This window comes from Andrographis paniculata, unplaced genomic scaffold (genome assembly GCF_009805555.1).
Source record: "Andrographis paniculata isolate CXL003 unplaced genomic scaffold, ASM980555v1 Contig79END, whole genome shotgun sequence".
Taxonomy (NCBI): Eukaryota; Viridiplantae; Streptophyta; class Magnoliopsida; order Lamiales; family Acanthaceae; genus Andrographis; species Andrographis paniculata.
Window position 1 is genome coordinate 1,739,095 of NW_026137616.1, and position 25,884 is coordinate 1,764,978.

Consider the following 25,884-nt stretch of genomic DNA (forward strand, 5'->3'; position numbering starts at 1 on the left):
ACTGATGTCGATATGAGTTAATAACCGCCAAACTATTATAAATAAGAAAAATAGAGCTGTGTTTGGTTGGGATTTTGTGGGGATTTTTTTATTTAATTTAAACATAAAATTATTTTTTATTTTTAATATTGTGTTCAAAATTAATTTATATTCAAAATATTATATAATATTTATTTATGTAAAATTTTTTACTATTCTCGAATTGAAATCAAAAACACATTCATACGTGCTCTAAATGGGATGCGTTTTTTTTTTTTTTTAGTTTATTTATTGATTTTTTCTTAAATTTTAAATATATTCTTGACAAAATTAGAATAGAAATGTAAAAAACAGAAAAGTCAAATATATTTTAGCTCCATATATATAAAAAGACAAGATTATTTATACATATTTATTTTAAAAGACTGATATATATATATATATGTATCAACAAAAATCAAAAAATAAAATCAAAATTATAACGTATGATTCAGCCCAATTCTTTGTTTTTAAACCAAAATCGAGACTGGAATCTTAAGCCATATCTACATTATATTGAGGTATACATATATTCATATACCTTTTGATCATCCTAATAAAGCAGAAGGTTGGGATAAGAACAATGAGTCAGATACACATCATAACTTTAATCGCATTCTTATTAAAATATATATATATATATATATTAATTTGATTACGAGGGTTTTATTTACATACCTATTACTTTTTATTTGAATAAAATGACGATGAATCAAAGCTGTAAAATAAGTATGAATTATATTTCAATCAGTACATATTTTCCTGTATGTTGCAAAAAAAACAACATAATAATATCTATAATCAGTGTTTTTCATATCTCAAACAAAGTAAAATTAATTTGCTCATATATGGATGGATGGATGGATGGATGGGTAGGTAGGCACATAAACATTCCTTATAATTAGTAAAAAGAGACTTACAGTAGTAGTCAGTCAGGGACTCACAGAAGCCCCAGTCCTTTGAGCTGCTGAACATGCTCCGGCGGCAGCGGAGGAGGCGACCAATCCGAGCCTGCCATCTCAGCGTCCACATCCTCGACAACATACTCCTGTAATAACCACACAAGATTACAACGAGCAAGAATCACGCGCGAAAGCTATGGGATTGAATTGGATCCATCACTCACTTTTGTCAGCATTCTTTTCGCGAGTATGTGGTAGTGTCGCTGCCAGATCCTTTGCCCGACCATGGTGGCGACCAGGACGCTGTAAAATATGCCGATGATTGTGAATAAGCCGAGGACAATTAATGCCATTATAAATAGTAGTGGCAGTCCAGCTTCACCAGCACCTCCCAGGCAACCACTGCATTCGCCAGCAGCGCCGGTGCAAGTTTCAAAGCAAGCTGCGCAGTCGGTCCACATACAGAGAGTTCCTGGCAAATGGCAATCTGCGCAAATTCTGCAGAAATGATGCAGCTGAGTATTGATTCGATGAGATGAAACTAGATACATTGCTGTTGGATTCGGGAAATAAACTCATCAATAGAACTATGAAAAATAAATGTTTGGATGTCTTCTTCGAAGGCAGAGAGAAGAAAAGTGCACAACAAATCAACCATAACTTTCACATAATAAAAGTTAAATATTTCTATAACTATTTACTGCTAAAATTTATCGCTACACACCATGCACTTAATAGATACCATCATCAATTTAGTATAAAGTCATTGCATCACCATAGCATCCAATCATATACATAGTTAACTAATAATAGTTTAAATACTATTCATATCAACAATGAGCACATAATTTTGTAGATTTGAAACACAACCAAATAGATTCACATACAGCCAATGCTTTTAATTAATAATGGCAAGGCTATGCTGAGTACACCTTCAAAATTAGGGTAAGTTTGTCAATGTTTCCTACAATAGGCATTGACATATGCAACAATCTATGTCCATAGTGAAAGAAAATTTCTTATTTATTCACCAAAAATTTCTTGACACAAACACGTGAAAATGCTTTCCAATTTCCAAACTTTACAAATGAAGCACAATTTTGGGCCCAATCATGGAAGCAGAGTAATCAACATTGTAGGATGGAAATGGGGAAATTGCATACTTATTTTTGACATAAAATATAGTAGCTGATTTCAAGAGAGATTACACACCCAGGATGACAGCAACAAAGGCACAACTCACGACATGGCTGGGCTAGGTCGTTGCGTACTCTTCTATCATAGCAGGTTATGAAGCACCCAGATAATCCGAGCAAAGCAAAAAATATTAGAGCACCTGCAGCAAAATATAAAGTTGGATTCCCCCCACATATTCACAGGAATCTTCATAAATTAGTGGACAAGTTCCAAGTCAATATTAGAACAGGCATTTTGTCATGTCATAAAATTGTCTGAGAGCCATTGTTTAGTGTTTAGATTTGTGTACTCCGAATGCAATTGTTTTCTTTTGTAAAACTGATTGAAGAAAAAGACATGATCAAATCAAAAAGAGAATAATCACAAACACACTTGCGAAGGAAGAGGAATGCAAGGAAAAGTTGGAAAGTGGGTAAATGATGTCAGTCCATCCATCTTGACAACATCATGCCTTTCTAAATCTAATTGCCAAAAAACACCATGACTCAACCAACCACTGTAATTTATGACCATAATATCAGTTCATCCGATCAATTGGAGCATAAGACCAACTAGCATACTTCATTCTTGGCAAATAACTTGCAAGAATGCACTTCTTTGAATTAATAATAAAAAGGTTTAGGTGTTTTGACAGCTGAGTAGAAACATGAAAAACTTCAGCCATATGCATCAGGAAGCTTATTAATTTATTACATATTCTCAGAATTTAACATAATATAAAAAATAGAGAACTACACAAGTTTCTTTACCACATATATAGTAGAAACTAAATTCACTGTCAATGCCCCAGGCAAGGCGAAGCCAAAATTTTTGAAAGCCGTCAATAAGATATACCAAATATGCCAATAGAGAAATAACCTGTAAAAAAAATGTGATTGGATGTTATTTAATGACAAGAAAAACTCACAAAAACAATGGTTCTTAAATGCACAGATGACGAAAACTCTGAATAAACCAGGAAAGAAAGAGGTCAAATAACCTACCAGTTGCACAGCAAGAAAGATAAATAGAATGTCCCGAGTAACAAAAAACCGGAACTTCAATGTTCGCCATTTCCTATCTGCAATGATGTGCACTCTCAAATAATAAGGAGCCTTGCAAGTGGTGCAGTGAGAAAATGCAAACCCTTCCTGCAGGGAGAAAAAAGCCAACAAATTGAAAGATATAACCCTGATTATATTAAGAACATACAAGCAGAGCATAAAGTTATATGTCACTCAGCATTTTAACAAATTAGCTGTAATAATTATTAACATACATGTGGTCTAGCAGAGAATGCTTACAAAACCAGGTTTATATGAAACTTCAAATACAAAGAAGAAAAAAAAAAAAAGCAGAATAGATATGTACTAAAGTTCACAGCTTAAATGAACCTTCACAGCACGCCAATGATCCAGGCATTCTCTGTGGACATAATTTGATGTCCCTTTGCACTTGCAAGGAGCAATAAAGTCCCTACCTGGGAAAGAAGATAATATCAAATACAACATGTGTTAGATATCATATCATCAATAAAAAATTTCAACTAATGCATCACTGATTCTCCGGGTTATTAAGACCACTAGATTGCTGAGTCAGAGTTCAAAACAAAACAATGAAATTATAGAGCTAATGTTCCTTAAAAATGTTTTTCAGAGATGTTGGCCCATTCCAGCAGGTGACAAATCCATGTCAATAAGGTGCAGAAAGCTTATAACTTCTAATTTACCTTCATTATTTAAGGAAGTGTATACTCTAAATCAACAACACAGCACGCGAATAGTACATTAAATTAATCTCCAAGAAGAAGATGAAGAAGAATGATTTAGAACACTAGGAACCAAATTATGAATAGAGATGATTGCGAGGAAGTGTCTTCTTTATACAGTGAACATCGTCCAACCAAAAGACTGCTATCATATGAAATCTTTCGTAAGATCAGAAACATGGGTGAAACCTGGTCAAATTTTAGATACTTTTATCAACATCTAGTCCACAAATACCTCCGAAGTGAAATCAAACCCAACCTGGGAAGCACTATAACAGAACCGACATTGTTGAGAAGACAATATATTCATATCCTCCAGCTTACACCACAACACACATTATAGACAGGATTCGGAACTCATTACGCATATGATTACCACAGCAAGAAAGCGATTTTCCACTAAATTCCTTCCCCAAAGCAAAAAACGGAAACAATATAGTGCAAAATCGCTGAAGAACTTTACCATCTGTTTCAAGGCAAATTCTGCACTGAATTTGCTCATCCGGTCCCGCCTCTAGGTCAATCTCCGAGGGCAGCGGGATCTTCGGCGGCACCACCAATGGCGAAGACTCAGATTCTTCAATATCCATTCCTACTACAAATTCGAGCTCAATCTCGCAGACACGGATTTGAAAACACACAATTCGCCTTGAACAATGCTGTTTCTCTACCAAAGGAAGATCGGCAGTTTAATTCTGCTTCAAGCAGAGGGGCTTCAGAAGCCAAACTTCCATTGAGCAGTACGTCCCAGTTCGGAAAACGCCAAGGACAAGAATACGTCGCAGAAAAGTCTTTGCACCTTCTTCACTGTGAATTCCCCAAATTGCCCCCAAAACAATTAGAAAAAAATTGTCTGAGCCCGGGTTCGAACCGGGGACCTCTAGTGTGTGAGACTAGCGTGATAACCAACTACACCACCCAGACATTTGTGAAAGAATTAAATTGATGTTTTATTTATTCAAAATAGTTTACATTAGTTGTTTCTGATGCTCATCAATTTCGCGTTCACGTATTTTGTTTACCCTATCTTGGTCGAAGTAGCGCCTCCAATTGCAGCAGCGATGGCGAAATCGAAATTGGGGAAAGGGAAGGCGGTGAAGAAGAATATAGCCGCCGGTTCGGTTTCCAAAATCGAGAAGAAGATGAAGAAGAAGAAGAAAGTCAAGCAAACGAAGGTGGGTTCCTCCGATTCGGACTCGGATATGGACCCGCAGACCAAGGTCCAAACCCTACTCGAACCCTTATCCAAGGACCAGCTCGTTAATCTCGTCACGGACCTCGCGCTAGCGAACGATTCCCTATACGCTCTCGTGAAATCATCCGCCGACCGGGATATCTCCCACCGGAAGATTTTTATTCATGGCCTGAGCTGGGAGGCCACGACGCAGTCGGTTCAATCGGTTTTTGGGGCTTATGGCGAGATTGAAGATCTTAATGTGGTGATGGATCGAAATTCTGGGAAGTGTAAAGGCTACGGTTTCATCACCTACAAAACTCGGAAAGCTGCGAAGAAGTTGTTGAAAAACCCTAAGGTCCAAGTAGGGAATCGTATTACGGCGTGCCAGTTAGCGTCGGAGGGGCCTACTGCTCCTGGCCCCGGTGGAATAGTTTCTCAGCAACATTTCTCGTCCGATTATCCTCAGCGGAAGATTTATGTGAGTAACGTCTCGTTTAACGTTAACGCAGAGAGGTTGAGGAATTTCTTCGAGAAATTTGGGGATATTGAGGCTGGGCCGAAGGGGTTTGATCCGGTGACGGGGAAATTCAAAGGGTATGCGATTTTTGTTTATAAAACCGTGGAAGGAGCGAAGAAGGCTTTGGAGGAGCCACACAAAATCTTTGAAGGACATCAATTGCATTGTCGAAAGGCGGCTGAGGGGAAGAATAAAGTGGCTAGTGGGGCAGCCTCTATAACAACAGCTTTGCAGCCAATGCAGCCTCAAATGCTGGCTGCAGTGGCGGCTGCGCAGCAGGTGCAGAATATGGCCTTGTTGGGGCAGCAAGCAGGGATTGTGAATCCTTTGTTTGGTGGTGAGATGGTTGCGAATACAAATTTAGGTGCATTGATGGAAGGGTATTATGGGATGGTGGGTGGACCAATGCACGTGGGTGCGGGTGCATATGGTGCTCCTGCTGAGCGCTCCTCCAGTCAGACAATGATTCAAGGGTTGCAATATATGTACCCAAATATGAAAAGCGGAAGAATGTCGTCCTCACCGAGGAATGCAGCCCAGGGTAACGGGGGTGGTTACTCTCCATTGTGGTATGATTATGGTTCTGCTTTATCGCACTAATTAAATGATATCTAGGTCAGTGTTTTTGCATGGATCAAAGTTACTTTCTTTGTTTGATACTCAAATTTGATAAGATATTTTGAAGATACAGTAGTTGTGGATGATTCAATTAGAGAAAGAAAAGCTTTTGTTTGGTTGTGTTTTTGGTAATAATAAAAGTTTGAATTGAAAATAGGCTATTGGGTGTGATGTTTTAAATTGAAATAGGTGCTTGATGCCATGCTTTTCAATGGGAAAAGAATTTGTTATTGTAGAATTTACAGTGATGAAAATGACTGCAAATACAACCAAACTTGTGTTTTCTGAAAGGTTTCTTGCATTTTTTATTTAGTTGGTTTAATACGCCGGTTCTTTGACGTGATTTTCCTCTCAATTAATCATCCTACGATGTTTGTTTTACTGGCTTAGTGCTATTTTCTGCTGTGTATAACTATTTACTTTAATTTTGCAGAGTTGTGGAGAAAAAGATGGATGACCGTAGGGCTGGTGAAATATACTAAGGAAACATTTAAATCATGGTGTCGGGTGTTGCAGATTAATTTTTCCAACTTTGATTTTATAGTTTGTTTGACGACTGTTTTTACACTTTTGGAAAACCATTTGCAAAATGTTGTATGCAACATCCTGTTTTGTTTGAACTTTAAAGTCTTCTATATTTGAATTTGGATAGTTTTTTATATTTATTATTGAAGTTGTTTCTCTCATTATTATTATTGTCTATTTTCTAATTATTGGTTTTGACCATTATCTCCTTTGTGTTTATGCTCACGCATCTCCTTGTTTTTTACCCTTCTAATTTTGTTTGTTGACATTTTCTTTGGTGTTGCTCCGGGAATTCTAATTACTTGGTACTTTTCATGAGTTGTTACATGGTTGTTTTTGTTTGATTTTCTTATAACTTTTTGTATGCAAGTTTTTCTATTTGAATGTTTGTAATACCGTTATCTCAGCCCCTGAGGAGTTGCTTGGATTTGATATTCTTCATTCAGTCATTTTAATGCACATACCGTGGGTGATTTTTATTTATAATTTGTTATTTCATTTATATTTTATTGTCTAAATGGAGGATTATTTGAATTGTTGCAATAAATTTATTTCTTTTCATGTTGGTTCTGTTTTTCATGTCAACTGCTAGTCATTATAGCAAGTGACCTGTGGCAGGCGAGTTATTTTTGACCGCTGGAAATTTGTTTTGTTATTTTCCATGATTTTTTACTTTCATGAAGACTGATCCTGTGCTGGTAACTAAGAAATTGTGACTGATTTATATTTTGTTGTTTAAATTGTGGATTATTCGGCATGCTGCAATGATTTAGTTTTCTTTCATATTGGTCCTGTTTTTCATCCCAGCTGCTTGCCTTTTTACTTATTTAAGCAAGGGAATCCAACTCTTTTCGTTTAGTAAGTGGGTTGGCATATCAGTTGACTTGGACTGCAGGGGGAAAGATGTTTTGCGATTTTTTATTTGTTGGTATGGTGTTTGAGTTTTGTTTATTGAAGTTTTTTTCTTCAGCATCTCACTATATTGACTTGCTGTGATCTTGAGGCATTTTTGAGCTGATTACACCAATTTGATTTTATTTTCGGCTATATGAGCTAAGAGCAGTATAAAATATTTTTGAGGTTTTATTTTGTTCATTTCACTTAATATATAATTGATTCATCAATAAACCAAGGATCACTCAAAGGCCACCAGAGAGATTGCTTATTCTAGTAAGGTTGAAGATTTACTTATGTATTTTTTTCTTAATCATTGCGTGATGTATGCCATTTCTTATACTGGCTACTGCTTAAATATTTCTCAGAGTACAGAAATCGTAGTTGGAGGACGACAAACATTCATTGTTGCAAACTATTGAAGAATTTTCAGAAGGGATTATAAAGATTATTTGGGGGATAAAACCTTGTATTTGGTCTTGATGCAGATTGGCTGGAATTATACACATTCCTCCGACACCATCCTTCCGTTAAGGAACATATTGCCGGACATTTGAATTTGAGAAACTGAGCTGATCTTTCTAGGCATTGATGCAAATCGATTTTGACATAAGTCGCATAACCATTCAAGGGCTCATTGTTATGGATAGAAGAATTAGAATTGGGAATTGTTGACATAGCGCCTGCCTGGACTATATAAACTTCAAAAGTAGGGAATTTTCAATGGATGGATGAATTATTCCAATTTGGGTGCTCATGGATTTCATATTTCATGGAAATGCACGGTATGCCTATAAGCAAGTAGCATATGGTCTTGAAGAATTATGTGCTTCTCGCTATTTTTTGCAACTGGCTTGGTTGTAATATCATGTAGAGTGAAATCGTTTGAGTTTTTGCTTTTTATAATGTTTGGATCATAAGCCTCTAGTAGTGCAATACAATTATAAATTGCAATGCCATTATCTCCTATAGATATTTTTAGGGAATATAATCTTGGGAACTATATATGTAGAAAAGGGTTTGGGAAATTTATTTACCTAATATACTAAAACAGTGGTACTTTTTCAACCCATAAACTGGTTTAGATTTCAAAAAATTTGGGAGGAATCTGAACCATTAAATCTATAGTACAGAGTTGTGAAAGTTGAAATTGGTCACAGCGTGGAGTTTAGAACTGTGATTCGATGTGGTTTTCCGGAAAGTTGGAACAGCACTACACCATCATATCTCAAACCTGATGTCTATGGATCTTTGTGGTTACGGTTGTCGCATCACTTGTGGCGGATGATGGCTGGTAGATATGCTATTTGAAATCTTTATGTTGTGTTGGTTTATATCATTAAAAACGCATCTTCTGATTCTGTTTTCTGATTGCAAATACAAGTGTGAGGAGGACAGAGCTATTTTTTTTAACATCTTACCTTCCTGAAATGATGAATGAATTTGTAATTGACTGTGTGTTGATTGATTCCATGTCCATTGCTCCACAGGCAGTTGCAGGCCATACAAATGCCGGTTTGAAAGGCGGCACTGTGGGCAGTGGCATTGTCCCGGACATGATCTGAAAGACATCCTTTGTTTTAGGCCTCTCAGAAGCATTAGGATGCGAACATGCTAATCCCAGCAGCAGTAGCCTCTCGGCTTCTTCAGCTATATAGTCATTGCCTAGTCTTTGATCCACGGCTTCGAGCAGTCTTCCTTCCCTATGCAGCAGCCAAACCCAATCCACCAAGAACTGGAAACCAGCAATCTTAGTTCCTGGCCTTTGGCCACAGACTACTTCCAACAATACAGCCCCAAAAGCATACACATCAGATTGCCGTGTGGCTTTTCCGGTTAGGAAACATTCTGGAGCAATGTATCCCATTGTGCCCATCACTCCCTCTGCCTCTGCATATGATGTTTTCTCATTGTCGAGAGCTCTTGCAAGACCAAAGTCACCTAGGCGAGCATTGAAGTTGGAGTCAAGCATAATATTGCTGGCTTTAAGATCTCGATGGACCACTTTTTTATCATATTCATTGTGAAGGTAGTGCAGGGCAGAAACCACACCGGAAAGGACTTGTTGCCGGAGATTCCACTTCAAAGGCTCTGCATCCCCTCCAACAAAGAGGTGCTGGTCGAGGCTACCATTGGGCATGTACTCATACACCAAGAGTAACTTCCCATTCTTGTAGCACCATCCTGTGATACAAAATAAAGAAAGGTAATATGATAGCATCTTGAATATTTGACTTAATTCAGATCATATGTTTGTTTAGTTTAATTCTTCTTGCTTACCAAGCAATTTGATGAGATGCTTGTGTCGAAGACGGTTAATAATGGTAAGCTCTGCCAAGAAGTCATGTTGGCTTTTTGTAGTTTCTCTTGAAAACCACTTGACTGCGATGTTGATCTTCTCTTTGGCCAAAACCCCTTTGTACACTACTCCGAATCCTCCTTGTCCGAGCTTGTTATTATTGCCGAAACTGTTGGTTGCCTTTTTCAGGTCCTTGAATCTGAATTCCTTTGGCATTCCGGGCAGGCATCTCAGCACCGCGCCCAATCTATGGTTCAAGTATGCGATCCTCTTCTTGTAGAGACAATATCCAGCCATGGATGCACAAATTAGAATCAGCAACATTGCCCCCAAGGCGGATCCTAATGCTATCTTCCACCGCCTCTTCCAGCTCTGCCTGTCTGTTTTTGTATCTGGAAAGTGGTGGATCGTCAGATTCCATCTCACCACACTGTTCAACTGCATATCGTTGCCTGTGGATGCCGAGAACCCGAAGTAGGAGTATTGGCTCACGTGATCTCTCAGGTTAAGATCAGCTGATAAGATTGGAGAACCTGGTTTTTTCGGGGTTGGATCCCAGTATCCACTCTGTTCTGCAATATACACATCCATCACTTTAGTAAAGCCACTGTAGTCGATCCACACGTTGTAAAACCTGGCACCTTCTGCAGGTGCGACCGAGATGTTATGTGGCGTCAAAGATGCAGTCTTTACAGAAATGATGCTGTGGACATCAATTCCGACATGGTTGTCATCTGGATCAAAGTATTGCTTCGAGGCATCGAGCTCAACCGCAACTAACTTGTTATCTTCCATGCCATCTGAGTGAGAATTTGTCAGGCCAAGAAACTGGCCATTGCTGTTTGTTGGCACGTCAAGGTCCGGGGCGATCACGAAAGCCAAGCCTTCGGCAGTTGTGTTCAAGTGAAATTTGTATACATTGATCAGAAAGGAGGTGTTAAAAGATGCCACATTTCGAACGCTGTTTTCTTCTTCCCACAGCCTGAAAGGACGTTTGAGGAGGATTCTTCCGGAATAGTAGCCCGTTAAAGCTCTTGAAGTAAATGAATCTGGAGTCAACTGGAGGCCACCGTTGCTGATAGCTGCAGTGGATGTGACAGAAAACATATTGGAGTTGGTTTCGTTAAAAGATCCGTATTCTCCGGTGAATGTCTGTAGCTTTGGATCTTCAGCAATTACTGCAAAACTCTGGAGAAGAAGAAATGCGGCCATGGCGATGTCCATCATCAGGTTTGCTGCTGTAAGTTTCCTCATCTCTTTGTATTTTGTTTGGCATGTGTTGTTGTTGGCCTTCTTTTTTAATGTTTGCCTAAATAATTTGAAATCTCAGTAGTCAAGTCGTCAACACGTTTTTAGTAGTCGAATTTGCCATGATTTTAGAAAAAGAGAGAGAGAGAGAGAGAGAGACGAGGGAGGGAATTGAAGTAGTCAACACATTTTTCTTGGAATTACAAAATACTTGTACCCTTCACCTGCAAGGGATTGTTCGTGATGTGAGGGTAAATTCGTGATCGGGAGTTTATGAATTCAAATTTTCGATGTCTTTAGATCTCATGTGTCACACATAGTTTGATTAATGTGATTTGTTTTGTTGGGCCTAGTTTGTAGGATGTTAGATTCAGTCTGAAATTTACTCAGAGTACACTCAACAAGCTGCGGCTGCGGATTCTCACATTATAAAAAAAAGAAATACTTGTCTCATAAGGGATGGATTCGTGACTAAATCATGGATTCAAACCCGACATCATCAGGTCATGTATGCTCCACATGGTTTGCCTAATATGATTTGTTTTGTTGGATTTAATTTGCAGACTATTAGGTTCGGTTGAGGGTTTATTCAAAGCTATAGGGAAGTTAGAATAAATAAATAAAACTTGATATTTAATGTGGTATTGTGTGATACTGTATAGATATAGTATTAAATTTTTTAAAATTTATTAATGTAAATAGAACACGGGTCTGTGTTTTATTTGTTAAGAATTTTAAATAAAGTGTAGATCATTATTATAAGTGGAGTAGAAAATAGAATTGTGGAAAAAATGAATTAATTAGATAATAAAAATTAATTAGAATTCAGTTGAAAAATATAACAAAATACAACTATATATATACATTACTATTCAATAATTCTTTACATTTCTTTGGATATAATAGAGAAATGAAAAAATGATTTATTTTTTATCTCATAGTACAACTATTTTTATTTCTGTTGTGTTATTTATTTTTACCAAAAACATTTCTATTTTACTTGTTTTCTTCCTATCTATTTACTAAATTCATCGCTAATCAATCAAGAAGATTGATTTCAAATCTTACAGATGACCGGAGGAATTTGTGTGAATTGAAAATTGATTTCCACGAGGATGCGTAACGGCATGGTGCACCAGGTAAGGAAAATCTTTTTAAACTAACTATTCCTTTTTTTTCTTTTATTTATTATTTCCTCTATCCAATTTCTATTGTCTTAAGATATATATGCACGGTTTTTTAGGTGTTATAGGGAGTACTTTTTTTAATGACATGAAAACCCACAACCACTACCCGAAAATACGCACTGGATAAACTGGCAGGTGATCTGAGGAGTCGGAGGTTTGAACCCATGACCTCGCAAGAGCAACCCCTACATTTCAGTCATACTTTCATCAATAAATAAATGGTGAATAGCATATACGATATTGTAAATAAGGGTGTGTTTGATTGAAATATTTTTGGAAAACATTCACTATTTATTAAAAAAAAAATTTCAAAAATATCAAATCAAACAGTTATTTTTTTTTATATTATTCTAAAAATTAATTTTACATTCAAAATATTACGTCAATATCTATTTATATCATATATAATTATTTCAATTTAAAATTTTTATATTCAAATCCAAACCTCCAAACAAACAGATCCTAACCCTAAGTAAACATCAACAATTAGTAAAAGAAAAAGGCAATAATGGGTGAAATATTAATTTTTCTAGTCAACACATGTATATCAGCATATATGTTATTTTATTTAACACTGCAGATGTTGTACTCCCTCCATTGAAGCTAAATTGTCCTATTTACTTTTTAAGTACAAAATTTTAAATATTGTATAATTAGTAAATAATTAAAAAATATATTTTCAAAAATAATTATAATTTAATAAAAAAATTATAAATTAATATTAAGGCAACTAAATAATTTAATTAAAATGAATAAAAAATGATAAATTATGAATTTTAAAATGAGATTAAAGTATAATTATATTTTTTTAAAAAAAAAACAAATAATGTGGGACGAACGAAAATAAAAATATTAGACAAATTAAATGGGACAAAAGAATATTAAATAATATATATATATATGTTGTCAGATGATATATAATACTATTGACTGAATATATTATTTTGTGTTGAAATAAGTAAAATTATGTGGTCTTTGAGTCTAGTTTGGGGTTTGGATTTTGAATTGGGATTGGAATAGTAAAAATTTTGAATTTGAATAGTTGTATGATGTGATATAAATAGGTATTGATGTGATGTTTTGGATGTAAAATTGATTTTTAATATAATATAAAAAATGAAAAATAAGTGTTTGATTTGATGTTGGGGGAGGGGAAATGGAATGAATAATGAAAATTAAATCCAATTCCCCAAACAAACACACCCTTAGTTTGTTGGTTGTTGATGATCTCCAAATATATCATCTAAAATATAAATATAAATTTTTTGTTGTCCAAATAGGTGAAATGTTAGAATGAAATTCCAATCAAATTGAAATTTCCATCATCACTAAAAACAGAAAGTATATTATTCTATGAACATAAAATATTATATTTAAATCACAATTTCAAACCAAAATATAAAATCAAATCCCAAATAAGTAAATCCTAAGTTTCACTATATAATATAATACTTTGAACACATTGGAGGAAAATGATATTTTTATTTTATTTTATTTTATTTTATTTTTAATTTTTAATTTTTAATTTTTTTTATCATGCAATCATCATTATTTTGTTATAGTCAAACTACTAGGATTTCATCAAGTAAAAAACAATTCAATAATTCTAATTTAATATTGGATTTGTTTACCCAATATTTTTTGGGTAGCAACGATTTTTTATACATATTATAAAAAATATCCCCTCCGCCACTTAACAAATTATTTATTTTTTTATTTTTTTTTTGTCTCGTAACAAAGTATTCATTTTCATTTTTAGTAACGGTACTATCTACCTAACATTATAAATAGTCTTTCAACTTATAATATATTACACAAATATCATTACTTTTATATCATACAATACTAATAAAGTTAATTTAATCTTCTAGCCTCCATTTCAATTTACATTCAAATATAATACTAATATTTCTAAAAAGCAAACGAATAAATAGATATGAGACGGAGGGAATGTAATATATACATATATTTATACAATATATATAATATATATTAAATTCACTCATAACAAATTCAATAATTCAATCCAAAAAAATTATTTTTTTATATTACCGAAATAAATCTTCATATATAACAAAAAAAAATTTTATATTCATTTAAAATACTATTAGATTTAAAAAATCAAATAAGTTTTAGAAATTTTAAGGCAGCCTAAAATAACTTTAGGGAGCAATGGGCATTATGGCATTGTTACATCCAAAGTCGTGGGAAGAATCTTTTAAAAAATGTAACATTTTAGATACTAAAAAAAATAAAAATAAATGAATAATATATATATATATATATATATATACATATTTTCTCAACTTGGTAAAGACATATTGGCCACACTTAGTGGAATGGCCACTTTACCTAACAAGTAAAGTAATACAATATACAAAAATAAAATTGATAAAATATTTTTTTATTATCTTTGTTAGGTAACTTAATATCATTCACTTTTGTCAAAAATATATATATATATATATATATGTGAATTAACTTGAAAAATGATTTAATAAATTTTACCTTGTTTCGAATCTTTCACTTTTTATCTCTAATTTAGTGTCTTAAGGGTTTATTTGGTTTTGAATTGAATATGATATGGTGATTTGAATTTTGATTTAAATATTATTTTGATATAAAATTTTGTGAAATAAAATAAAATATTTTTGTTGGGAACCCTCTGAAATGAATAGTGAATTTTTATTTATTTATTATTTTTTAAAAAAAAAAAAACACCCTAAGCACTTTTAACCGTTTTCTTTATTTATATACTATATTTTCCCTCATTTATCATTAAATATTTCATCCGTCTCAAAACTATAGTTTGGGTTGTATTTGGTACAAAATTTAAGTAATATTGATATTATATCGGTAGTGAGTACAAAATACGGGTAAATGATTTTTTTGTCCTTGTAAGTGTATTAGTATAAAAAGTAGTGACAATTGTGTAATAATAATGAAAAAGTAAGGGTAATTTTATAGTGATATGATTATTTATAGAAATGAGACTATTGTTTTTGGACGAATAAAAATGATAAACAGACTATTGCATTAGGACGGAGGGAGTATAATTTACAAAATGATCTACATAAAAATTAAGTCAAAAATAATTTTTTTTTTTTTTTTTTTCTATCAAAATTTTAAAAATTACCCCAAAAGAAAAACTAATAGAAGTAATGGAGGTAAGAATATTTTGACTTTTCTATGCTAATGGAACTTGACAATAATCCATAATAGTAATAATAATTTATTAATATTTCAGACATGTAGCGGCTGGAATTCTCGCGTCATAAAATAATAAAAAAATAATAATAATATTTTTTATTTTTAAAAGGCATGACGAGAGATGGAAAGTAAAATGGGTTGATGAAATAATACAGTTGGAGTATGGAATCTTTATCAGTTGATGGAGCCCAAAAGATACTACTAAATATTATTATTATTATTATTATTATTATTAAATAAGATACTCCATCCGTCCCACATACCATGTCGACGTTGCCGTTTTTGTCTATTTCACGTACCATGTTACTTTTATTTTTTGAAAAATGATTAAACACTTTAATTTCATTTTAAATTTTTTAATTTTATTTTTTTTAAATTTTAATTAAATTAATTAGTTATCTTAATCTTAATTTATAATTATTTATATTATAGGATAATTATTTTCACTAATACATTCTTAATTATCTACTAATTACACCCCTCCTAAAATACCGTGTCTACAATGTACCTACGTGGAACGGAGGGAGTATTATATTTTTATTAGATATATATTATTGCCTCATCTTTTCCATTCCTTTTAGGAAAGTGGCCATTGCATTATATAATATTTTATTAATTCTTTTTCCAAATTGATGGAGCACTACATGTTAAAAACAGTGATTCCTCTCTCATGTACACTAGTGTTTTGTCTCGACGAATTTCAAAATAATAATTATAATAATAATAATTTTTAAGTATGATATTTATTAGAATTAAATATGATTATTAAATAGTAAAAAATAATAACTAAATAGAATAGGAATATATATATATATATATAAACATTAAATAGCGCGATAAATATATTTTAAAACTCAGTAATTCGGATGTTAAAAATGAGTTTAAAACCAAGAGTTGGATTGATCATGCTTAAATTTGGTGTTGATTTGATTTTTATTTAAATAGTATTTGATGTAATGGTTTACGATAAAAATAATATATTTTTATTAAAAATTGTATATAGTGAATAGTATTATTGATTCATTTTGAAATCACAAGAAACCAAACCCTAAATTTGATTTGTTTGGCATTGTTTCAAGCTATATGAGCATGCATGTTATCGGTGTGTGTGTATATATATATATATATAGAGAGAGAGAGAGAGAGAGAGAGAGAGAGAGAGAGAGAGAGAGAGAGAGAGAGAGAGAGAGAGAGAGAGAGAGAGAGAGAGAGAGAGGAGAGAGAGAGAGAGAGAGAGAGAGAGAGAAGAGAGAGAGAGAGAGAGAGAGAGAGAGAGAGAGAGAGAGAGAGAGAGAGAGAGAGAGAGAGAGAGAGAGAGAGAGATTCTGTGTAACTAATTTGCATATATAAAACGAATCAGTTTGTGTTATGAAAGTATGTTTTTTGGTGTTGATGTAAGAATTGATCATTCCCAATATTCAACACACAAATTAAGTAATTATGAAAATATTATTGGTGTTGCCAATTCTTTCCATTGTTGCTGCTCTTCTTCTTCTTCTTCTTCTTCTTCTTCTTCTTCTTCTTCTTCTTCTTCTTCTTCTTCTTCTTCTTCTTCTTCTTCTCTACAAAAAATGGGGTTTGCAGAAGTTTGGTGCGATTATGGTCACTGATTTTCTTCTCAAGTTTCTGCATCACCTTTCTGCACAGAAAAACCCTAATAATCACTACACATCTCTATGCCAACATCTCTTAAGGTTTAATTCTATTTTCTATTTCTAATATTGCACACACACATATATATATATATATCTAACATTAATTTGGAGGTTTCTTGATTTTTTTTCAAATATTGAAGAAATTAATTTAATTTAATTTAATTTATTACATGAATTTAATTCAATTTATTCTTATATATGTTTTGAGATTGATTGAAATTTACTCCCCGAGTCTAATGAGTAACTTCTAATTTTATTTTTTCTCGACCTCGAGATGTATGGACACATGCGACGACGCAACTGCCATGTGTGCCGGAGGAAAGCTTTGTCTGCCGGAAATGGTTGTGCAAATTGATGACAAACTATACAACCAGGTGCAATTTATGTTTTTTGAACTCTATATATATATATATATATATTATGAATGTACCTATAATCTTTCATGTGTAGATTGGATATTTTTAATGATGTTTTGATTCAGCTGATCGAGGTTGTTCTGATTATGATTATTATTATTATAGGCAAAGGATAGTTCTTGATTTGTAATCTCTTTGAAGTTTGAACCCTAAATCGCATTATATGTTGCATTCTCGTTCGTATGAATGACTAATTATAAGGGTTTGTTCATTCATTTTTTTTTTTTTCAATGTTTGTATTTATAAATGAATAGTATTGAATATAATGCTTTTATCATTTTAGTTTTGAAAAAATCTCATAAATTTAGTCCTTCTGTGCTGGAGATGCCTGCTTGGCATCCGCGTGGCTCATCAGAGAACACGTGTTGGCATTTTAAAAATTTACGTGTCCTCCAGTGAGCCACGCGGGTGCCACGTAGATATCTTCAGCCTCGAAGGATTAAAATTGCAAAAAAAATTTACTAGGTACGAGATTAAAAAATTAGTTTACCCTCTTATGATATTTTGAATCATGCATCGATCATAGTACGTATTACACGACATTGATCAAACCCAACAAAATATAAGCAAGTTCAATCTGCTGCTGCAGGGGCTGCTCGTCGACCCGGTCGGAGCGACGAATCCAGGTTCCAGCAAGCTTTCCGATACCAGCCAAGTCTCTGTAACACATTTTGATCGTTTAAGTGAAAACTTCCTACAGGAATTTCTACCTTCGAAGAAGAGTACAAATACTGGATGGAAGAACTGTATCGACAAATCTCGGATCTAAAGAACATTTTGCGATCCCCCGCCGGAGATTCTGAGCTGCGAGTTCTTGTCAATCAAGGCGTACGGCATTACATCAATCTCTTCGAGATAAAGGCGAAAGTTGCAAGAGCCGACGTATTGTATCTCATCTCCGGGACGTGGACATCTCCAGCTCGACGGTTCTTCCTCTGGATCGGTGGCTGTCGACCCTCCGAGCTTATTAACGTAACGAAACATGAACTTAGTGTATCGATGTCGAAATACCTTAACGTGATATCCCGAGTAACTGATTCGTGAACAGGTTCTGATGCCGGAGCTGGAGCCGATGCCGGAGGAACAACGTTCGACGATTATTAACCTAAGACATATATGTCAGCAAGCCGAGGACGCTTTATCACAAGGTCTCGACAAGCTCCAACTTATTCTCGCAGAAGCCATCGTCGCCACAACCTGCGCAGACGAAAACCAAAACCGTCTCCCGCAGTTAGGCGGCGCTCCGGCGAGGCTCGATGCGCTAGCAAAGTTCGTCGGGCAGGTAATTACAAACTCATTCATGCTATTCGACATAAGATCTCGAAAACACGCTAAAAATTTGACAAATACGACGAATTTGGAACAGGCAGATCATCTCCGGAAAGAGACGCTGCAGCAGATGGCTCGACTCCTCACTGCCCGACAGGCAGCCCGGGGGCTGCTCGCCTTGGACAAGTATTTGCGAGAACTTGAGAATTTGAGCCCGGCGTGGTCGTCGTTGCACGAAACTGCCGGGGATCTCCGGCAGAGTGGCGACGCGCGCATCGTCTGAACTACTAGATCGGAAAAGTACTCGCTGCGTATAATTTAGGATCAGAATCCTTCAATTCAATTGAAAATGTTAACACAAACATTTCATATCTATGATGAACTCGATTTCGGATTATCTACGGGCATAAACATTGCTATTAATCGAGCTTCTCGCAGGCTCGAGTCAAATAGCTTCACTTAGCAACATTTCTACTAAAAAAACACGAATCGAAATAAGAATTAACTTATTTTCGGTAAATGCAAATGAAAGGAGAAACATAAAAATGGTTCTAAAGCAGGGGGAGTGGGAGGGGGGAGGCTTCAACACATTATTCTTACAAATGTTCGCCTCGCGATCATGGCACGATCTGCAGAATGACATTTCTTCACAGCTTCGATATGGCGTAGTCCAATGCATCCACCAGAAAATCTACAAAAAACCAAAACAATTGACAACCGGACAACATTTGTAGGCGAAGTTTCGGAGGCTGTAATAGCCGAGTTCTTCAAGGAATTACCTCCATCTTCTTTGGTAAAACACATCGGCGGCTTTATTCTGAACACGTTCCCATGAAGACCGCCTTTCCCAACAAGAACACCGAGTTCTAAACACAACAAATTTGCAATGCACGAAAATTACAGCGAGCCAATATTTTTCCAAGATAGAACATGGACTTCACAAGGATATACAAACCTCTGAGAGTTTCGAATAACACTGCAGTTTCTGCCTTGGCGGGCGTCTTCTGTTTTCTGTCGCTCACAAGCTCTACCCCCACCATTAAGCCTCTTCCTCTCACATCGCCGATTACTAGCAATAATTTCATCAATAATTTTCTTTACAATGAATATGAATATAAAGATAACCAACAAACCATCATCAAGAGAAAAAAGATGTAAAACGTACTATCGTGTTTTTGCTGAAGATCCCTAAGACGCTCAATCATGTGAGAGCCAACCTCGGCACAATGCTGCTGACGTTTCTCCTTATCAATAACATTCAGCACTGCAAGTCCTCCGGCTGAGCAGACGGGATTTCCTCCAAAAGTGTTGAACTGTATTTTTTGTGACATGACGCTGGCGATTTCAGGAGTCGTCACCACTGCTCCGAGTGGCAAACCATTGCCTATGCCCTGAGTTTCGATAATCCATTAACCTTTTTCCAGAAATTATTTTACTTGCAAACATTCACCAAGTCGAATTCAACTTCTGATTATAGTTTTCAGTTAGAAGTGAAAAAATCAAAGCTCGGAGATCAGGGATTACAGGAGAAACCTTAGCCATGGTAACAATATCAGGAATGACTCCCTGTGTCTCAAAACCCCAATAGTGGCTGCCTGTGCGGCCAAAGCCAGTTTGAACCTCATCGGCAATGCAGACACCACCAGCATTATGAACAATGTCGTAAACCATTTTTAAGTATCCCGGAGCTAACTCAACTGCTCCACCAACTCCCTGTGGTTTTAGAATATAAAAAAAATGCGTCCGAAAACAGAGTTTTACATGAATAAAAGTAATGGAGACAAACCTGAATTGTCTCCGCAATGAAACCGCCAACTTTGCCCGAGGTTCCATGTTCGATGTGATCTTGTACATCTTCAGCATAGCGCTTTGCATCAGAACCAAACACTCCGCGGTACGGGTTTGGGTTCAAAACATGATGAATTTCACCCTGCCAATAACAAAGTGTTCAATACATTAAATATGAGGAATTGAATGCATCAAGCCTTTGTTTATGGACCTTCTAAACTAAAAGATTCAATAGAATTTTGTTAATTTAAGGGAACATAAGAACTCAAAAGACAAAGCTGAGCTAATCGAATCCGAAGATAACCTGAGGAATTGGATACTTCCATGTGTGAAGAGCAGTCAATGCTATTGTGTTAGAACTTCCACCGTGATATGCATTTCTCAAGGCTATCATGTTAAGATTACCGGTGTACAGTCGCGCCATCAGCATAGCCAGCTCATTGGCTTCTGTCCCTGAATTTACAAAATACACAACCTACAAAACAAAAGTTTGAAATTTTTATATAGTAACCTATAACCAAGTCATTTCTTCAATCAAATGATAAATGTGGTAATGTGTGGCATTCAAATGCTCCAAATAATCTGACATCAGAACAGGTGGACATCGAATAAATAACCTTGAGGTTTCCCGGCATTTTAGATGCTAAAGCCTCGGCGAAATCAGCAATAGCATGGTGAAGGTATATTGTGGTTGCATGCTGGAGAAGTTTGCTTTGTTCAACAATAGCGTCCAACACATCGGGATGGCAATGGCCACAAGAAACCGTCACAATTCCTGCAAATGCATCAAGATATCGCCTTCCATTTTCATCGAACAAATACTGCATCTTCCCTTCCACAATATTAAGCTGTCCCAATGCAAAATCCAAGAACACAAATGAATAGCAGCCATAAGGAAAACACTGTTTGTTCTTAAATCACTGTTTACACTGTTCATCGATACATTTCAAAAATATCAAATTAAGTACTTATTTTCCATCTTTTGATCAAATACTTTTTGTTATTTTGGGTACAAAACATATCTAAACACAAGAATCTCTTCAAATATCTTGAATTAAATAAGGTTTGCATAACATTTCATATCATCAGCGATCACTAACTACAAGCAAGCACACCAATTTCTGCCAATAATTAAATTCAAAATTAAAACAGGCGAAAGGAAAGATGATGATTGTAGTATTTCGAAATCAATCAAATCAGAACAACGTACTCCAAATAACTCAAATGCAATAATCAATTCGAGGAAATTCGCGAATGTAATTAACAAGGGCTTACTGGTTTTTTGTAGTAATAAAACAGAGAAGGTCCTAGAAATCTCTGGCGCTTCCGTAGGACCTCATCGGCTGACGGACCGCTGTACGGCTTCGGCTGGTAATCGAAGGCCGGAATCTCCGGCGGATTCACGGCAGTGGATTCGCCGCGCTGCAGCCCCGCTGCGCCGCTGCAAAGCCACCGCCTCGAACGGTTACTGACGAATGCTCGCGCACATCTTCCGATCAGAAGCTTCTTCCCCAACCCCATTGATAATAGAAACGGTGTCGTCACTCGTCACTGAATTTGCATCCAATTCCAATAAATAATAATCGAATGCTGGCGGTGGGTGGAGGAATGGATGATTGTAGCTTATCGGATGATCTGTATTGGGTTCGAAGTTGAGTCAGCCCAAATCCAAAAAGATTCCACCGATTTCGAGCAAAACGTGATACCGAGGGTTGAGAGGTCCCGGAGTTAGGTGTTCTAGATCAGTAATTGCACAGGGCCGTCGAATGTAGTTATAATGGGTCCTGGCGCTTGGGTCCCTGGATCTTGTAAAATATAAATGCATCATGAGGGTCCAGTGTTTCACTATCATCAAAATCTACAAAGGTCTATTGTTCATATAAGAATCTTTATTGGGAATCTTCACACGTGTCGATATTAAAGCTATCAAAATGAGTTAGAAATTATTTTTCAAGAGAATTGAATTGTAACTTTTTAATATGGAATATCACTAAAAAAAAAAAAAAAAAAAGACTTTAATTTGAGGATAAATTTGTTGAAATTCAAACTAGAGAGAATTGTAGGGTACAAATTTAAGTGTGGGAGATTTAAAAAAGACGTTAATATGAGATATTTTTTTAAAAATTCAAAAATAAATTTTTTATAATACTAATGTTGAGTTAACTCAATTGTAACACTCCTTTCAAATAAAAAGTTGGTTGGGCTACTCGTTTGAGATATTTGATTTAATTCTCACTATATTATGTTCATTTATTGTATTTGTATTATATTAATTTAAATAATAAGGTTATTTGTATTAATATTATGTATTATAAAAAATTTTAATGTCACACTAGGCGAACTATATGTGGTAGGCACGACCTTGAAGCGTCGAAGTTTGAACTCATGACCTCACGATCATTGAATCTATTTTCACACCATCAAACGGGACAACTAAGTTGGTTTTTTTCTTTGATGACATGAAAACTCGCAATCACTGCCTGAAAGCGAGCATCTATTGTAATGTTTTATAATTTCTGTTTTGACAAATGAGATCCATAGAAGTGATTTATTTATTTATTGATTGATTATGACAAATTTACTAAAATGCACTTAATGGATTATTATTATTATTATTTAATTAAAAATCTAAAAACTAAAATACAAAAAAACAGCCCCTCTCATGTTTGTTTTTCCCCAACATTTTCGTTCTATCCAAACTAGAGATAAGATGAAGTTTGGATTTCTCCGCTCTTAATCGGCACAATGAACACTAATATATATATATATATATATATATAAGATGCTTTTAATTAATCGAATATATATATATATATATATTATTAATATATACTACTAATGATTAAATAGAATATTAGTTGTTTTACAATCCAATTGTCATTTAATATGTTTATTGATAATGTAGCCGTACCTAACAAATTAAAGTATGCCTCGTGGCTGCTTTAAATCGGGGTGAATGGTGTGAGGTTTTTTATTTTAAATAGTAAAATTTTGAATTGAAATAGTGATTTGATGTAATATAAATATGTATTGATGTGATGATTTGAATGTAAAATTAAATTTTAATGTAATAAAATAAATAAAAATTTAATTGTTGATTTGATGTTTTTGGAGAGAAAAAAAAATTAAAATAGTAAAATCAGAGCTATAAAATCTTACAAGTAAACATAACCAAATTTTCGTTTTTATTCCTTTTTTTTTTTCTAAGAAAATATACCACATTCATTGTAAATAGTTTTAGGCACTTTCTAATGTACTCCTTCCGTCCGTTCCAAGGTTGTTGTTTACTTTTTGTACGAAAATTTTTTAATATTAATATTATAAGGATTGTAGTGAAAAAGACAAAAATACCTCTATTAGTATTGTATAATATAAAAATAACGACATTTGTGTAATATAATGTAAGTTGGAAGGATATTTATAATGTTAGGTACGTAGTACATTAATTAAATTAGGAAATGATAACCTTGTTTTGGAACAGACAAAAATGGAAAATGACAACCTTTCAATGCGGCGGAGGAAATATATCATTCAATACTCTCTCCCTCATGTAAAAGTATATTTGTTTGACCATATACGAGTTTTTTTAAAAAAAAAAAAATAGATAAAGGAAAAATAGAAAAATGATTTTTTTTTACTAAAAATAAAAATAAAAATAAGTTTGGATGACAAAAAAAAAAATTGAGAATAAATTTGGATGATGGATTACAGAAGAAGTATTATCTTTATTTAGAAAAATATCACAATTACTTATACACTCAATTTATCAAAAAATTTCTTACTTCAATCATTTATATACTTTTTAAAATATCATTATATTATACTCCCTCCGTCCCACATACTATGTCCACGTTGCCGTTTCTGTCCGTCCCACATACCATGTTACTTTTTTTTTTTTGGAAAATGATTAGACACTTTAATCTCATTTTAAATTTTTTAATTTATTTTTTTGTTTAATTTTAATTAAACTAATTAGTTATTTTAATCTTAATTTATAATTATTTATATTATAGGATAATTATTTCACCAATACATTTTTAATTATCTACTAATTACACCCCTCCTAAAATACAATGTCTACAGTGATAGTATCACAATCAACTAATATAATATTATACTCTCTCCATGCAGCTAGAAAGTATATACATTTTTATTTTGGGACTGCCAATTACAAAGCATACATTTAATTAAGTGCCTCACTTTTTTCACAAATACTCTTACTTTACTTCACATTATTACTTTTACACAAAAAGTTAAAGGCAAAAATATCATTATATTACTTTTAACTACTCATTATAATTAAAATATTATTATTTTTTATACACCTTGAAAAAAAAATAAATGTTTACTTTACATATTGTGGGTGGAAGAATATTTTTAAAACATATTTTTTTTATTAAAATATTATATTAAAAACTTATTTTTTATTCAAAATATACACTTATCGTTATATACATATGTCTTGTTAATTGGAAGAACGTGTTGATAGCTTAGATTTATAGTGTATGTTGCGTAGATATATTATGTACTTCGATCAATAGTAATATGTATTGTATAGATAATTATCATATACAAGGTCTATTATATGTTTTATTTATACCGATATACTATCGGTTTACACCAAATTTGTATTGATTAATCCTAATAGTACACTAATCATATTTATCTATATTATTCTTTTTTAGTAAAAAAATATTCTATCTATTCGATGTTTTATGTTATTATACTTATCATTAAAAATATTTTTATATTTATATATATTATTTTTTCACAAATATCATTATAATAATATTATAAGATATTAATAAAAATATTTTTATCATTTTAAATGATACCTTTAGAATTGAACAAAATAATATTATTTCTTTTTTTATTTAAAAATAACATTTTATATTTTTAATTATATTTTTTTAAAATTCATACTCGATCAAATAACCACCCAGTCGAGTAACGCAACGATTATCATTCTAAATATTCCCTCGTCATCACTTCCCTCGATATTAGCTCCAAATTTGTCGGAATCCTATTCACATCAATTTCATCACCGCTCAAAAAATGACATAAAAAATCATCTTATTACATCAAATTCCATTAATGTCCAAACATGCCACTCCAACCCCTCTTTTCTCTATAAATCTCACTCCCAACCAACAAAAAGATTCCCCAAATTAAATCAAACCACACAAATCACCACAAAAAAAAAAAAAAAAAAAAAAA

The 25,884-nt window shown here is 33.9% G+C and overlaps 5 protein-coding genes and 1 non-coding gene across 7 annotated transcripts; 2 read left to right on the forward strand and 4 right to left on the reverse strand.

The window, feature by feature from the left end:
• Nucleotides 1–739: 739 nt before the first annotated feature.
• LOC127240069 (uncharacterized) lies at nt 740–4,629 on the reverse strand. The gene is made up of 7 exons (XM_051258510.1): nt 4,328–4,629; nt 3,491–3,576; nt 3,101–3,247; nt 2,867–2,975; nt 2,133–2,256; nt 1,145–1,418; nt 740–1,066 (listed from the first exon to the last, which is right to left on the reverse strand). Exons 1-7 carry the CDS (start codon nt 4,452–4,454, stop codon nt 959–961), a joined length of 975 nt encoding a protein of 324 aa, XP_051114467.1. The 5' UTR covers nt 4,455–4,629; the 3' UTR covers nt 740–958.
• An 85-nt stretch (nt 4,630–4,714) lies between these two features.
• Nucleotides 4,715–4,788, reverse strand: TRNAV-CAC (transfer RNA valine (anticodon CAC)). Its single transcript has one exon. It is a non-coding gene; the product is annotated as a tRNA-Val (tRNA).
• Nucleotides 4,789–4,890: 102 nt separating this feature from the next.
• On the forward strand, nt 4,891–6,844 carry LOC127240056 (UBP1-associated protein 2B-like). The gene is made up of 2 exons (XM_051258492.1): nt 4,891–6,127; nt 6,610–6,844. Coding segments are annotated over exons 1-2 (1,203 nt in total). The 5' UTR covers nt 4,891–4,925; the 3' UTR covers nt 6,611–6,844.
• Nucleotides 6,845–8,708: 1,864 nt separating this feature from the next.
• On the reverse strand, nt 8,709–11,156 carry LOC127240058 (probable L-type lectin-domain containing receptor kinase S.5). The gene is made up of 2 exons (XM_051258495.1): nt 9,876–11,156; nt 8,709–9,779 (listed from the first exon to the last, which is right to left on the reverse strand). Exons 1-2 carry the CDS (start codon nt 11,146–11,148, stop codon nt 9,013–9,015), a joined length of 2,040 nt encoding a protein of 679 aa, XP_051114452.1. The 5' UTR covers nt 11,149–11,156; the 3' UTR covers nt 8,709–9,012.
• LOC127240057 (transcription factor TGA7-like) lies at nt 10,992–19,181 on the forward strand. Of its 2 annotated transcripts, XM_051258494.1 has the most exons (7): nt 10,992–11,134; nt 12,213–12,281; nt 17,469–17,568; nt 18,200–18,236; nt 18,311–18,582; nt 18,659–18,892; nt 18,977–19,181. In XM_051258494.1, exons 3-7 carry the CDS (start codon nt 17,473–17,475, stop codon nt 19,160–19,162), a joined length of 825 nt encoding a protein of 274 aa, XP_051114451.1. In that variant the 5' UTR covers nt 10,992–11,134; nt 12,213–12,281; nt 17,469–17,472; the 3' UTR covers nt 19,163–19,181. The 2 variants fall into 2 exon arrangements, with proteins under 2 accessions (XP_051114451.1, XP_051114450.1); XM_051258493.1 differs by lacking the exons at nt 10,992–11,134; nt 12,213–12,281 and adding an exon at nt 16,868–17,233.
• Nucleotides 19,182–19,217: 36 nt separating this feature from the next.
• Nucleotides 19,218–22,327, reverse strand: LOC127240055 (alanine--glyoxylate aminotransferase 2 homolog 1, mitochondrial). Its single transcript, XM_051258491.1, has 9 exons — nt 21,943–22,327; nt 21,285–21,515; nt 20,972–21,142; nt 20,666–20,809; nt 20,413–20,592; nt 20,045–20,270; nt 19,835–19,948; nt 19,659–19,745; nt 19,218–19,570 (listed from the first exon to the last, which is right to left on the reverse strand). Exons 1-9 carry the CDS (start codon nt 22,186–22,188, stop codon nt 19,527–19,529), a joined length of 1,443 nt encoding a protein of 480 aa, XP_051114448.1. The 5' UTR covers nt 22,189–22,327; the 3' UTR covers nt 19,218–19,526.
• Nucleotides 22,328–25,884: the final 3,557 nt, after the last annotated feature.